This window comes from Spermophilus citellus (genome assembly GCF_964194105.1).
Source record: "Spermophilus citellus genome assembly, chromosome: 15".
NCBI classification, from domain to species: Eukaryota; Metazoa; Chordata; class Mammalia; order Rodentia; family Sciuridae; genus Spermophilus; species Spermophilus citellus.
This window is the reverse complement of record NC_138195.1, coordinates 40,416,722-40,432,688: the sequence shown is the minus strand read 5'-3', so window position 1 is coordinate 40,432,688 and position 15,967 is coordinate 40,416,722. Positions and strand designations below refer to the sequence as shown.

At 33.1% G+C, this 15,967-nt stretch overlaps 1 protein-coding gene across 4 annotated transcripts in view; it reads left to right on the top strand.

Moving 5' to 3' along the window:
* Positions 1–14,941, top strand: part of CTNNA3 (catenin alpha 3) — a 1,724,633-nt gene extending 1,709,692 nt beyond the window's left edge. For all 4 annotated transcript variants that reach the window (XM_081267908.1, XM_081267907.1, XM_081267910.1 and 1 more), the window contains 2 exons: positions 11,911–14,674; positions 14,777–14,941. In XM_081267908.1, the coding sequence (XP_081124034.1) occupies positions 11,911–12,198 (288 nt within the window). In that variant the 3' untranslated portion in view covers positions 12,199–14,674; positions 14,777–14,941. The remainder of the gene's footprint in view (positions 1–11,910; positions 14,675–14,776) is intronic.
* The last annotated feature ends 1,026 nt before the right edge of the window (positions 14,942–15,967 follow it).

Below are 15,967 nucleotides of genomic sequence, written 5' to 3'. Positions count from 1 at the left end.
TATAATTAGTGGCAACATTGTATTCTTGAGGAATGCTAGGAGAGTGGATAAGTGTTCTCATCAGAAAAATAAATCTGTGATGTGATTCATATGTTAGTTACATTTAACAAATTTATAATCTGTGCTTCAAGTCATCATGTTGTATACAACTTGATCTGTCAGATTAAAAAAAAATAAATTAGGGAAAAAAGAAGTCAATGATAATAAATTAATAACATTCTCTATGAGTTACAATATAATTAAAAATACCTTATATCACTACTTCAATATTGGTGGACTTACTTAGTGTAACAAATCAAGGGAAAAAACAAAGGGGGGAAATTATATCCTTTTATACATAGAAAATCCAAAAAAGTATAGAAAATATTTAAGAACTATGAATGAGTGAATTAAATCAGGTCTCTAAGTGTGAGTCCATACAAACATAGGAGAATATTCTCAGCTTCATTAGTAATCAATGAGATGCCAATTTGACTTCAATGTCTTTCTACCATATCTTCCAAAATGACTAGTTTGAAAATATGAGAAAAAGTATAGAAGAAGATGTATAGCAATTGGAGCTCTCATATATTGTTGGTAGGAATACAAATTTATTTGAGTGCTTCAGGAGTCTTGAAAGCATCCAATAAAACTGAATACTCACATTCTCATAACTCTGTAATTGCACTCTCAGGTGCATAGCAAACAAAATTTTATATATTTGTTCACCAAAAGATGCATAACAGAATACTCATAATTTCTTATTCATAATAGCCTCAAACTGCCTAAAAGTCTATCAAGAGTAGGATTAATAATCTATGATATTTTATATAATGGATTTTATTTAAGAATGAGAATTAGTTGAGCTGGGGATGTAGGTGAGTGGTAGGTACTTATCATTAATATGCTTCCCTGGATTCAATACCAGTATTGCCACTAAAATAAAATAAAATAAAAAATAAGAACTAATCGGTTTTGTAGGTGAAATTAGAAATAATAAAACCAGAACTACAACCTTAACTATCAAATTGTTTAGTATATATATTATATATTTAACATATATATGCAATATATTATATATTTATTAATATATTACATCATATCTGTATGATACAGATATGTGTGATAAAAGGGAAAACTTATTTAAGTAAAAATAGGAGTAAGATTTCTTGAGGAGTGTGGATAGTAGTATCAGGGTATAGATAATCATTCAAAAATTCTGATTGTGTTTCAAGATACACTTTCAATGACATATAAATATTCGGAATGTTGGGGGAGGGAGGATCAGGGATTTAAAAATGGAGTTGGCCAGATTCCATGCATGTGTGATTTTGTTGGGATGAACCCAGCTACTATGTATAACTATAATGCTCTAATAAAAAATATTCTGATAAAAAGCCAGTAAAAAGAATAAAGATAAATTAAGAAAGGGAATTATTAATTGTGCAATGTTTCTGAGCAGTCAGATCAAAAAAAAGAATATGGAGTACAATTAGAAGTATATGTTGTAGAAAAAAAAGAGATAACTCTAATTTTGTAGAAATTGATAAAAATGAGTTACATAGGTTCATGAAATTTCACTATGCTGTTTCTATTTTGTTTGTTATTATTGTTATATTGTATATTTTATATTTATATTAGGCAAAATACTTGCATGAGAATATAATGTGGCAGAAGTTTTATGAGAGTGGAAATTTTTTTGAGAGTATTGATTTTATTTCCTGCATTTAAGAGACATTTTGGATTTTTTTTACATTTATGTATATTTTTAAATTTTTTTATTCTAATTTGTTATATATGTCAGCAGAATGCATTACATTTCATATTACACATATACAGCACAATTTTTTATAATTCTCTGGTTGTATACAAAGTATATTTTATTTACACCATTTGTGCCTTCACCTATATACTTAGGGTAATGCTGTCCATATCTTTCCACCATCTTTTTTACCCACATGTCTTAATAGCTGCCATTCTGACTGGAGTGAGATAAAATCTTAGAGTAATTTTGATTTGCATTTCTCTTATTGCTAAAGATGTTGAACATCTTTTCATATATTTGTTGATTGATTGTATATCTTCTTCTGAGAAGTGTCTGCTCAGTTCCTTGGCCCATTTATTGATTGGGCTATTTGGGTTTTTTTATATTTAGCTTCTTGAGTTCTTTAAAATCACAAAGACATTCCTCATAGAAATAGAAAAAGCAATCATGAAATCATCTGGAAAAATAAGTGACCTAGAATTGCTAAAGCAATCATTAGCAAGAAGAGTAAAGGAGGTGGCATCACTATACCAGACCTTAAAATATACTATACAGCAACAGTAGCAAAAGCAGCATAGTATTGGCACCAAAATATACTGGAAGATCTATGGTACAGAATAGAGGACACAGAAACTAATCCACATAATTACAGTTATCTTATATTAGACAAAAGTGCCAAAAAACATACATTGGAGAAAAGATAGCCTCTTCAACAAATGGTGCTGGGAAAACTGGAAATTCACATGCAACAAAAATGAAATTAAACTCCTGTCTCTCACCAAGCACAAAACTCAACTCAAAGTGGATCAAGGACTTAAGAATTAAACCAGAGACACTGCACCTATTAGAAGAAAAAGTAGGTTCAAACCTTTATCATGTGGGATTAGTTCCCAACTTCCTTAATAATACTCCTATAGTGCAAGAATTAAGATCAAGAATCAATAAGTGGGATGGATTCAAACTAAAAAGCTTCTTCTCAGCAAACAAAAAAACAAACAAAAGAAAACCCCAAACCCCCCCCCCAAAAAAAAAACAGGTAAGCCTACATCTTGGGAGCAACTTTTTACCACTTGTACATCAGAGACTAATCTCTAGGGTATATAAAGAGAATGGAAATTTGAAATAGTGTTTGTGTGAATTGTGTTCAAGAATTGACTAAAATAGTGGGCTAAAAGTGTGGCCCAGTGATAGAGCACATGTTTAGCATGAGCAAAGTGTGATCTCTGGTTTTTATTCCCAGAACCAAAAAATAAACCAAAACAAAGAAAGAAATCTCTTCAGGATTTTGGCTTTCAATTTATCCAAAAATCTATTTATTTGCCCAATGAGAGTATTATGTAAAAGTGGTAGAGTATCACGTAGGAGTCAGTTTTAGGCCATTGAGAATTCTATTCTCAAAGACATCTATCATAGAAAGACAAGTGAGCTAAAAAATGTCGAGCATTATTGATAAATTAAAATAATGGGCAAATCAAGATCAAAAGATGCTGAAAATAGTAGAGATGTGGAAAGATTTGTGGACTGGAAGTCCCACATGGATTTAAAAGTGATGCCTTTTAGCCTTTTTAGCATTATGCTAGGCCTAGTTTTACTTGCCTATAGTCATAAAAGACATGAGCATAGGATCAAGGAAGGAGACCAGTGCTTTCTCATTCTTAGCTCACAGTTCTGGCTGCTTCATTAAGATGTCGTAGAGCATCTTCATAGATGGCAGACCTCAGTGTCCTGACTGATGGTGGAGACAAAAGGAATCAAAGGGTAAAACATGGATTTTGACAGAATTTCATCAAATCCATCCACTTCTTCCACTTGGGAAAAAATATACTAACTTTTCTGAATCTGTGTATCTAGGACTGTAATTATTACAACAATTAGTTCTTTAGAGAAGCATTTTTCTGTAAGTAAACACAGTTTACTTAACTTATATATAGATTGGTTGTAATTCATAGCTATTTATAATAGGCTATTTCAAATAAAATTTAAAAACATTCTGAGTAGCCACTGGAATTGGCATTATTGTTACTGGCACTCCAAGCCAGAGGCCTTGCTAGGACAGCATTTGGTCACCAGCCTGCATCAGAAATAAGAGAAAACAATTTTAAAAAGGAAAAACAAATTTAATCATTGTTTTGTCAAAACTGAGAAAGCATCTATTCTGGATATCTCTGCCCATCCTTCAGGAATGTTTATAATTAATGGGAACAAAATCCTGGAAATACACATGTAGATTTAGCCAGGCCAAGCTAGCTGGTATATTACAATTCTAGTTTTTCAAATTTTACTGGTGCCTACAAAGGCTCTGGGATTAGTTCCTCAGTTGCTATTCTCAGCATTAGAAAAACTCAGTTGCAGCAAAACAATTTACTAGGAAATTGGGGAGATTGGGACTTTAATTTTAAAGGGGCTCAGTCACATTATGTTTATAACTGTCTTCTTTTAAGGTGATATAAAATGTTTTGGCCTTAGAGTATCTGCTTTGGAAAAAAAATTAACTTTGAAAATGCTTTTGACAGGACAAGATTACAACTGAATAAATGTCATATTTCATTTCACATCTGGCCCTCTCAGTAGTACTAATTTTTTTAGTTATTCCACACATTGATTTTTCCCTTTCAACTAAGGTTGTCCTTTTCTATTGTGTTCTAATGGAGAACTTGGTGAAGGAAATATTTACTGAGTGAATCATAACAGGGGCCCATTGAAATAATTCTGTGTATTCAAAGAATGGGTGACTTCCTCTATTTAATTATAAGCTTGACAATTTCAATTTGAAGATGACTCCATTTTGGCTAGCTTTAACAATGCCTCTTATTTGATGTGACTATTAAGCCTATTAAGCCAGCATGGCTGATAGCATTTCAGATGTATATGAAAAGGGTGAATCCTTTTCATATAGGCTATTCTTCAAAAAATCTGTTTAGAAACAAAAGAATGTGTTAAATGAGTATTGAGATAAAAAATTTCCTAACTCCTATTTTTCACCACGCACAAAACTCAACTCAAAGTGGATCAAAGTCCCAGGAATTAAACCAGAGACCCTTTGCCTAATAGAAGAAAAGGTAGGCCCAAATCTCCATCATGTTGAATTAGGTCCTGACTTCCTGAATAAGACTCCTATAGTGCAAGAAATGAAATCAAGAATCAACAAAAGTGATGGAATCAAACTGAAAAGCTTCTTCTCAGCAAAAGAAACAATCAGTGAGGTGAAGAGAGAACTTACAGAATGGGAACAAATTTTTACCATACACACATCAAATAGAACATTAATCTCTAAGACATATAAATAAAAGTATTAACACCAAAAACATAAATAACCCAATCAATAAATGTGCCAAGAAACTGAACAGACACTTCTAAGAAGATGATATATAATCAGTCAACAAATACATGAAAAAATGTTCAGCATCTCTAGCAATTAGAGAAATGCAAATCAAAACTACTCTAAGATTTTATCTCACTCTAGTCAGAATGGCAGCTATTAAGAATACAAACAACAATAAGTGTTAGCAAGGACATGGGGAAAGAGACACACTCATACATTGCTGGTGGGGGTGCAAATTGGTGCAGCCGATATGGAAAGCAGTATGGAGATTCCTTGGAAAGCTGGGAATAGAACCACCATTTGACCTAGCTATCCTACTCCTCAGTCTATACACAAAGAACTCAAAATCTTCATACTACAGTGCCATAGCCACATCAATGTTTATAGCAGCACAATTCACAATAGCAAAATTGTGGAACCAACCTAGATGCCCTTCAGTAGATAAATGGATAAAGAAAATGTGGTGTATATATACACAATGGAATATTAGTCAGCAATAAAAGAGAGTAAAATCATGGCATTTGCAAGTAAATGGATGAAGTTGGAGAATATTATGCTAAGTGAAGTAAGCTAATCCAAAGAATCAAATGTTAAATGTTTTCTCTGATATGAGGATGCTGATCCATAATTGGGATGGGAGGAGCATGGGAAGAATGGAGGAACTTTATATAGGGTAAAGGGGAGGATGAGGGAGGGAGGAGATGGGAATAGGAAAGACAGTGGAATGAGATAGACATCATTACACTAAGTACATGTATGAAGACACAAATTGAGTGACTCTTCTTTGTGTACAACCAGATACATGAAAAATCATGCATATATGTATAATATGAATTGAAATGCATTCTGCTGTCATAAATAATGAATTAGAATAAATAAAAAAATAAAATCTTCAAAACTAGAAAACAAATGATACATTCAGAGTAGTTCATAAAAATATATTAAATTAGTTGATGTACTTTTGCTAAGAAATGTATTTAACATTTTCTGTTGTATATAAACAACATCATTACGTAAATATAGAGATGTAAATGGTATATGTAAACTAGAAAGACTACAAATATCTTGAAATCTTTTTAGAGTTATTTCATGCTGTTTATTTACCTGCCAACATATATACTTATGCTCTTTTCCATGACCTATGCTAATCTCTTTCCAAATGGTTTAATTGAACATGTTAAAACTAAGCAAGAGTTAAAAAGATACCCATAGTTAGGGGATTAAAATCCTGATTTTTGTTGCAAAACCAAGGCAAACAAATTGATTTGATTTGATTTGACAGTCAACAAAAGATCTGATTAATTAATCAGGGCTGTGTTTATACTGATACATTTTTCAGATTAAATAAATGTTATACATTTTTTTGCCTTAGAAGGTATAATTTGTTTATGGTTTTTCTTTGCTTTATTGATTTATGGATTGTTATCCAGACTTTAAATTTTAAAGTTTAAAAGTCTTAATCTAGATGTCTTTAAATGAATCTGGGTATAAGGATGAATGACTGAATATTTCTATTTGATACTCCAAAAATGTGCTACTTGGAAATTAATATTGAGCAAACATTTTCACACTAATGTCTTAACTAAATAAATAACTTGGCAAGTAAGATACCCTCATTGTTCCTAGTACCAATATGCATTACAAAATTAAGATAAACTTTCTTAAAAATAGAGTTAATGGTTTGTCAACTTTAAAATTTTAGACATTTTACTAATGTTAGAATTATTTCTCCAGCTACTCAATATATGAAAATAGTCACATATTGGAAGTGGCATGTCACTGAGAAGGAAGGGTTATGAAATGAGTGAAAACACTAGGTGGGACAAGACTGTTTTTGTTCAAATTTCAGCTCTACCATTTAATAAGCTGTATTACCTTGATGTGTTTACCAATTCTTTCAGTGCCTTTATTCTCTCCTCTGAAAAAAAAATGAAGATAATGGTAGTCCTTTATGGGTCACTATTCATTAATATCTAACAGCATACAGTAGACAGTAGCAATTATTATAAACTCATATTATGCCTGGAACCAAAGTCCACACATTTGCCTGTCAGGTATTGCTTCTATGAAGATGAAATGGCTACTAGGGTCCTTTGAGTTCAGGTGAACATTGGGACTCACAAAAATATCATAGGCTACACATGGTACAAGTTTGTCAAAATAGCTATAGAACAGGAAATATACTTTCCAAGTAGGTTGTGATTTTCTCTCAGCAGGAGCCCCAGCAGAAATAATTAGCATGGCAGTTTGCACAGACATTGGGCAACTGTGCTTTCCCCAGGTGACAGACCAGGTGCAAGGATGTAAGATCTGCATCAATGGAAGCATGGTTCATTTAAACTTAGAATTCTCATACAAGGTCAGGTCTGATAAAAAAAAAAAATTACTTCCTGAATATGATGAGTTATAATAGTATTATATGACATTCTGGTATTTTGACATGATACAGGTGAGAAATGTATAAAATCAAAAGAAGGAATATCTAGCATATCTTTATGAATATTTCTCTTGCTGTCAATAATTACAATAGAATTTTGACAAGGGCTTTTTAGCAGATATCAACTTAACTAGTTGTCAAGAACATGTGTTGTAGGTAATTCATATGGTCTTTTGTAAAAAGATCCAGATATTTTTTTTTTCTATACTAGTTACATGGACATAATGTTGACATCTTCTGAGGAAAAAAAAAAGATAGCTTTTATGATAAAGAGTTACTGATATATTTCCAAGTAGGAGCAAGTCTTTTATTTGAAAACATCTTTAAAACTGGTCAAATTTGTACTGTAGTTTAACTGAAACCATATAATATATACACAAAGCACAGAAGAGACATTGTAATTAAAGAAAGTTCAGATTGAAATAAGAAGGTAATATTAAATAAGACTCTACTGAGATGGGAATTATTTGGATGCTTTGGAAAATATAGCTCACAATTAGAATCAGTGAACTCATTAAACATAGTTATTTATTATTCATCTAAATATAGTAAAAAAACTGCCAATTTATGTTTGTGCATATGCAATATGCAAAACTAGTAGACTATTGGGCTAAATTATTTTGAAACCACATCAGTTTTCTGAGCATAAGCATAAATCACCAGCATAAGTGATATTGGTGGCATCTATAGCTATTTACTGTGTAAATGGTAGATTTGATTTAATCCAGAAAAGAAGCCCTTAATTTAGGTCACATTAGTCTTTGAAAAACTATTAGAACTCTTCCTTTTTGGAAGGATGGGAAGGGAGCTACTATATGTGAGAACATGCAAATGTTTACATGTATCAGTATGATATCTGAGGGATTTCGAAGATATTATTGTTCCCATTGATACCTTCATCAAAAATACTTCATCTAGATCAGGGGAGAGTGCCACTAGATTTGGGGAAAAGAGCTTCCTCTACAGTAAACATTTCAAGTTATATTTGCCTGAAAAAATTTTCAATTAATGTAGGTGATTTGCAATAAATAGAGATTTTGTGGATCTGAGTTTTACAATCTCTTGGTTTTCTCTACCAGATCTTTGGAATAAATAATACTCTTGTCTTTCACAGGTACATTTGTAAAGTTTAGAAAATTTTGTTCAATAAGTTGAACACAGATCCCAATGCAGTACATTACCTCACTCAAATTTTGCTTTGTCTTTTCACAGAGGGTTCTACTGAATCCTCCCTTTAAAGGGTTTTTCATGAAAGTACACCTGGATAAAAATATTTACAATAATTTTCCACTGACATTAAATTGTGCATAGTTATTCTCTAGGGGTAGGCCATAAACACTGCTTAGGCATTGAACAAAATTTCCTGTCATTAGCTAGGGTTATCTTTGTCTATTGCTTGTATGGCCTGAGATTTGGGTAATAGCTGGGAGTTATACATCCTAGCACATGGAGTTCTTAGACCTCAAATATCTTCATAAATTGTTGTACAAGCTTTCCTCAAAAATAACAGTATTCGTTGAGCAATTGTCCTAATTTATCTGCAAAACTACTCTTCATGCACTCCCAGAGGGATAATTTTTCCTGTGGTTTTTCTGACTCATGCAGAGAATAAGATTTTACTATAGCCATTTAGGATTTTAAAATCTAAAGATTTGTCAGAGGCCAGCATAAGAGATCACAATTGCACAGATAGGCATTATCTGATTAAGCAAGGAAAGAAGACAAGCTGGTTTCCAGATTGTGAGGCATGGATTATACTTAGACTAGACTGCTCATCTATAGATATCACTTTCATGGAAAAATAAAAAGGAGATGAAATAAATAATCTATATATGATAAGATTACAGGATCAAAAGAAAAAGAAAAGAATGTTAGTTTTAAGCAGGGGGGATCCAAAGCTATGGAGTGACAAGAATTTCCCAGAACCTGCTTTTGTGAAAGACTGTATGGTGGTACAGAACCCTCAGGATAAACCCAATACTTTCATAGATGAGGGATGAGATTACCATGGACCTTTAGAAAAATTTGCTTTTTTCCTAATGGTGGGATTGGAAACCACCTCCAAGCTCCAGGAGGTTTTTAATGAAAATTAATCATTAAAGAGCAGATTTTTAGCTTGCAATCTGTCAGCAGAGTAATTTAGTAACTAAGCATGTGTTAGTCAGCTTTGCATTACTGTGATGAAAATACCCCATAAGAACACTTTAGAGGAGGAAAAGTTTACATGGGTTCATGATTTCAGGGTTCAGCCCTGGTCGGCCAACTCCACTGTTTCAGGACTGAGATGAGGCAGAACATCATCAAAGAAGGTCTCAGTGAAGGAAATCTGCTTAGCTCCTGACAGACAGGATGCGGAGAGAGAGCAGGAAGAGTCAGAGACAAAATATATAATCCCCAAGGCATCCCACCCCCAATGACCCACTTCCTGTAGCTGTATCCCACTTCCCATATTTCTATTCAAATTATCAATCTATCAAAAGGATTAATCCACTGATTATTTTACAGACAGCTCTCATAATCCATTCATTTTACCTCCTGCTTTAATGCAGAAGAAGCTTTTAGAGGACACCTGATATCCAAACCATAACAGTGTGTTATTCTGGTCACAATTCTATGATTTTTATAGTCATATACAGATTCAGAAGCTCTAAGTGTACTCCAAAATACATATGAGTACTTGATGAAATCCTGTTTAATGTTTGTAAAACATGTGACATTTTCCTGCCACATGCACAGATTTTACATTTCTGGCTTCAGGAAGTAAAATGATGTACTGATGAATCATTGCCAAATACTAAACCTTTCAAATTATATGTATGTTTTTGGTTTTACCTTTTCAAAGATTTCAGCCTTGGCATATAATGGAACTAATTAAATTTTCTTCCCAGGAAACAGCTAGCTAGACCAGTGCCCCAGGCACATAACCTCAGCTTACAGCTTTTCTTCCCTCATTTATTCTGTATGTGAGATGAGACTCCTCTAACAGCAAAGGTAGAGTACTCGGGCCAGGCAGCTGCTGATGGATTTTAGTAACTACAGAGCCAGTGTTTGAATCTCAACCCTGACAGCACACATCACAAAGGGGTGACAGTGGAGGCACATCTTTCTGTGAGTTGGCTGTGGATGACAATCTGCCAAACTAAAATAATGGAAAAGGCATTGGTAGTATAAAAATGAATCAATTTGACTTAGCTCTAAGGTATTTTGCAAAATTCTAGGAACATCACTTTATTTTTTCCTGAGATTATTTTATGAACAACCCAGACAAATATAACAAAAACAGGATCATGTGAATAAAAGTTTTATTTAGTAATATTTAGTAATCTCATTAATGCATCTTCATATGAAGCAAAGAAAATCATATTTAATAGCAATAGACTCTTTTTTTAATTTTTTTTAAAGAGGGGGGGAGAGAGAGAGAGAGAGAGAATTTTTTTTTAATATTTATTTTTAGTTCTCGGCGGACACAACATCTTTGTTGGTATGTGGTGCTGAGGAATCTTTGTTGGTATGTGGTGCTGAGGATTGAACCTGGGCCACACGCATGCCAGGCGAGTGCGCTACCGCTTGAGCCACATCCCCAGCCCCAGCAATAGACTCTTTAGCAGTGACTGTACTCATTTCCTTACATATATTATTTTACCTTTAATAAACATACTTTTCCTAGTTCATGACTAAAGAAACTATAATAAAATCATTAAACAGTTTCTCCAAGTTACCAAAAGGAAGATCTGGAATTTAAGCTTTATTTGAGTGCAAAGCATTGGCTCTTTTTATGTTAACAGACTGCATAATAGAATAACAGTTCTAGGTTTTTTAAAAAAGAGATGCTTTTAGACAGAATTATTTATTTTATTTTTTTGCAGTGATAGGAAATGTTCATGCAAGAGAGTGGTAGATGTGCATGTTAAAACATGCTTGTGGGCATGGGATTTATCTTAAATTATAATACCTGAGAAGAATTTCCTGTTGTTATTCATATTAAATTATATAAAACATGGATTTTATTGAAGATAGTCCTGTTTTACAGAAAGGGCTCAGTATCACCCACTGGAAATAGGCAAATATGTTTCAAAGAAAGCAGTGATGGTATGACATTATGGTATTATATGGATTTGAGTACTGAAGAATTTATATGGTTTCACTGAAAACCAAGAGAAATAAATGAATCTAAGTTGCTGTCTTACGGGGTAACATAAGAATATATTCATGTAGCAGATAAATAGTAAATGATCAAAAACAATAGAATAGTATGATATAAGCAATTACATATAGATATATAAAATAAGGATTAACTCATTCATTTCTGGAGTAAAAGCAAAGTGGTTCTTCTACATTATTAAATCTCTTTAAATTCCTAATTACATTTTTGAACAAGACCTCTTTCTTCATTTTTTCCCCCTACAGTTGGACAGTGTCACCTCCCTGATCCAAGCAGCCAAAAATTTAATGAATGCTGTAGTGCAAACAGTGAAAATGTCTTATATCGCCTCAACCAAGATCATCCGAATCCAGAGTCCTGCTGGGCCCCGGCACCCTGTAGTGATGTGGAGAATGAAGGCTCCAGCAAAAAAACCCTTGATTAAAAGAGAGAAACCAGAAGAAACGTATGCAGCCATCAGACGAGGCTCCGCAAGGAAAAAAATCCATCCAGTGCAAGTCATGAGTGAATTTAGAGGAAGACAAATCTACTGAAAGCACTATTCTGCACGGGTGCCCACATTAGGAAGTCTGAACTAACCGCACTGCTTTATTTTACACTTGATTAATTCTGTAATTTCACTAAGTTTCAGAGTTTAACTCACAAATAACATAAAAAAACATCGAAACTAAAACAACATAAACAACATATATTTGGGGTCATGTCACTGTTATAGTCGGCACATAATGGTTAATCATCCTATGCTGGTCCAGTGAATGAAGCCTTTAGGTGTTACTCAGCCTGTCCCATCGAAGTGAATGTGTTATATTCATTACCAAATGAACACAGGAGACAAATGAGTCTTGTTTATCTGTAATAGTTCAAGTACCTTCACTCTTTTCACTGTGAAACGCAAATACTGACATTAACTCAATTTAGTTTCAATGGAAACAAAAGACTTTATAAAATATTTTGTCAGTTAATCTCCATCCTTTCTTTATCTGACCTAACCCGATGGGAATGCGTGACTTATTTGATAGGAAAAACTTTCAATCTCTACATATTTGTTTCTATTGTCAACTGATTAGTCTAACGTCTATCATTAGCTAATCAAATTTGAGCAGTGAAGTTACTGGATTTTGGAGGCCAGCCTTGGCTATTAACAAAATGCTTTATTAATATTATAAAGATTACAGTGACCTTTGATGCCAGGTATATAGCTTTTAGGATTCCATTGTGTTCAGTAGTTCTGCACTTTTGATTACTGGGGCCCTTGGAACAAATATGTAGAAGAGCTATCACCTTTTGGGTAACTGAGATACTGAACTACGTTCCAGAGTAAGTTATGATAACAGAAGTATGCAGAATTCTGCATGACTCTAAAATTCCATTTCTATCTGCTTGCAATTGTAATTAAAAAGAAAGGCCAGTTTGAAAAACCTTTTGGCATTGAGTAAAATATAACTCAGTGAATTGTACCATTGAACTATGAAACAGAGTTAATGGCAATGAAGCTGGAGTGATCTTAATAGCATTCTTTTAAATAAAAGTCATTGGGGGTCATTTTATAAGTTCAATAACTGTGCTCATTCAGAGTTGAGTTCACAATGGACATCCTAATAGCCCCAGAGTCTAGTATTTGCTCTCTCTCTCTCCTTTACCTATTGGATTTTCAGTGAGCTCTTTGTAGAAATTAAGCCTCATCTTTATTTTGTCTCACCCATGGGGTTTCCATTCATAGGATTTTTAAAATATTAATTCCATATTCTATTTTATCATAACAACATTATAAATTTAACTTATCACATGTAAAACATTGTTATTGATGAGCAGTTTCAACCACCATATCCCTTTAGATTGATGAAAAAAATATAATGTTTTTCATATAACACCAATTGATGTTAGGAGCACCAATTTGAGTAAATGGAGTCACTAAACATAAGAAAGCATATAGTTCAAGAGCAGGTTATATATGGTAAATTGAGCAAAATGGTATGGGAAAAGAAGGATATAATTAATAGTCTGGCATTAATTATGAGTGAAATGTTCCCTTTCCTTAATTATAATGAATCATTTAATTTTTCAAAGTGCTGAATTGCCTGGGCTCTGTGTGCATACTTTTTAGGAATTTTAAAGACAATTAAGTCCTTTCTGCCTTGCACCACATTCTTGCCACAATATGTATTCTGACCAAAGAAAGAAAGAAGGCAGTGAAGAAAAAAAAATTAAAAATTCAGGTGGCTCTGTTTTGCAGAACTATCCAGACAAGTAAGGCAAATGGGGTTTCTTTTGTTGAAATGCTCCCATTGTATTCTGCTGCATGTGTTGAGCACCTATATCACATCCTTCTATCAGGTTCAAGTGTGAACTTATTATTTAGCTGAGAAATGAATTTTCTTTGAAATTCATCAAACATCTAGCTCTTTATCTTAGCTCCTAAAGCCACAATCACACAATTTGGAAGAGTTTCATTTAGAAAATCTAATATCCATTTGGCCCTATATGTTGTCTTTCCACATGTTGGAATTTAGAATGCAGTATTGGGACACCAATTACCAAATAACTTTTATCTCTTGAAATAAAAGTGACATTTTACCCAACATTATATGTGAACAAGTCTTTCTCTTTAATATAGGTAGGTTTCCAGCAGCTTAGCTCCAAGAAAACAACTGTGATTAAACAAAACAATAAAATTTTTAGCTCTGCAAAAGTCCCAGGAGTAAATCTGCAGTATTAATCAAAGGGGCAGTAAAAACAAGATGCATAAAGCTGGGAAATATATCTGTCCACATGAGCAAATTCCTGCAGTAGACAGAATTTCAAAATTTTATTAAAACCTGTGATAATACAAATGTGTATACCAAAAACAAAAACAAAACAAAAAAAAAACCTAGTAGTATATCTGTGTATTATAAAGCATAGGTAAATAAATATGTTCAATAAGCACATTTCTATTGGACTTATTTGTATGTAGGCCTTTCTTCTGCAGAGGAATGCTGGAAATTTCTTAATTAGAGTGATAATATGGAGGCCCATTATGAATCTTTGAAATTTCTATTGGACTTATTTGTATGTAGGCCTTTCTTCTGCAGAGGAATGCTGGAAATTTCTTAATTGAGTGATAATATGGAGGCCCATTATGAATCTTTGAAATCATATGTATCATCAAGATTGGTATCTCCTCTGATAATATACTTACTTGATCTTACTAATTAGAACACACCCTTCTCTTCTGTTGAAATTGATTTATGTTCATTTGCATAGAAAAAAATAAGAGGAAAGAGAAATTTTATGCCACCCACAAGGACCATTCCATTCCTGGTGAGCCACCTGCATCACTGCCAAATGTTAGACTAGCATCAAAATAACTTGGAAAATATCCATGAAATCAAATCCATTAGAGATAATTCTTCTAATTATAAAAACTAGAAGGGTTTCACCAAATATAAAAGGTGAAAAATATAAATCTCTATCATAAATTAAAAATTATTAAGATTAAAATGTTTTTACCCTAATGAATTTCTGGATAGTTCTTGAATGAGTCAGAGGTTCGGGGAGAACCTCAAACATCAAATTTCTATGCAAATCTCTGAATTATTACTTTCTGTTTGTCTTTGATATGAGTGCAACCTACAATGTGTTAGAAAATATGATGTAAAATACCAGCTACTTGGGAACCTGAGCAGGAGGATTGCAATTTGGAGATCAGCCTGGACAACTTAGCAAAACCCTTCTTCAAAAGAAAAAGTAAAAAGGGCTAAGGATGTAGCTCAGTGGTATCACACATGACTAGGATGCATGAGGCTGTAGGTTTAATTCCCAGTACCAACCCCCTGTCCCAAATTTATATATATAATTTTTCCTTCATATATCCATAACAGTGCCTTTTGACCTTTGGAAATCTTTTAGGATCAATAATATATATGTTCCCCATAATCTCTTTTGTACAGCAATAAGGACCCCATGCCTACAGAGAGGACTATTCTTGCAATCCTACATTATTAAAAAGAGTTTTGGAAAAGGTCAGTTTTTCAGTCCTACTATGGTAAGTTAGTTAAAATTGTGAGTATTTTTGAATTAAATATTTGTGAATTAAATGCCCAACTTGGGCCTTCAAACTTAATAATGCTCCTCAAATTCAATAATGAGTGACTAAGAAGACGGGCTGGGGTCTTCAATGTCTTCCTAAATCTTCACTTTTTGGGTGATCTCATTTCTTATCTATTTAAGCATCTATAAATTGACAAATATATTCTGTAGAATTTCAGTTAAATTTATACAAGTTTTTATTTCCAGCAGAATTATTCCTTTACTCTTTCTAAA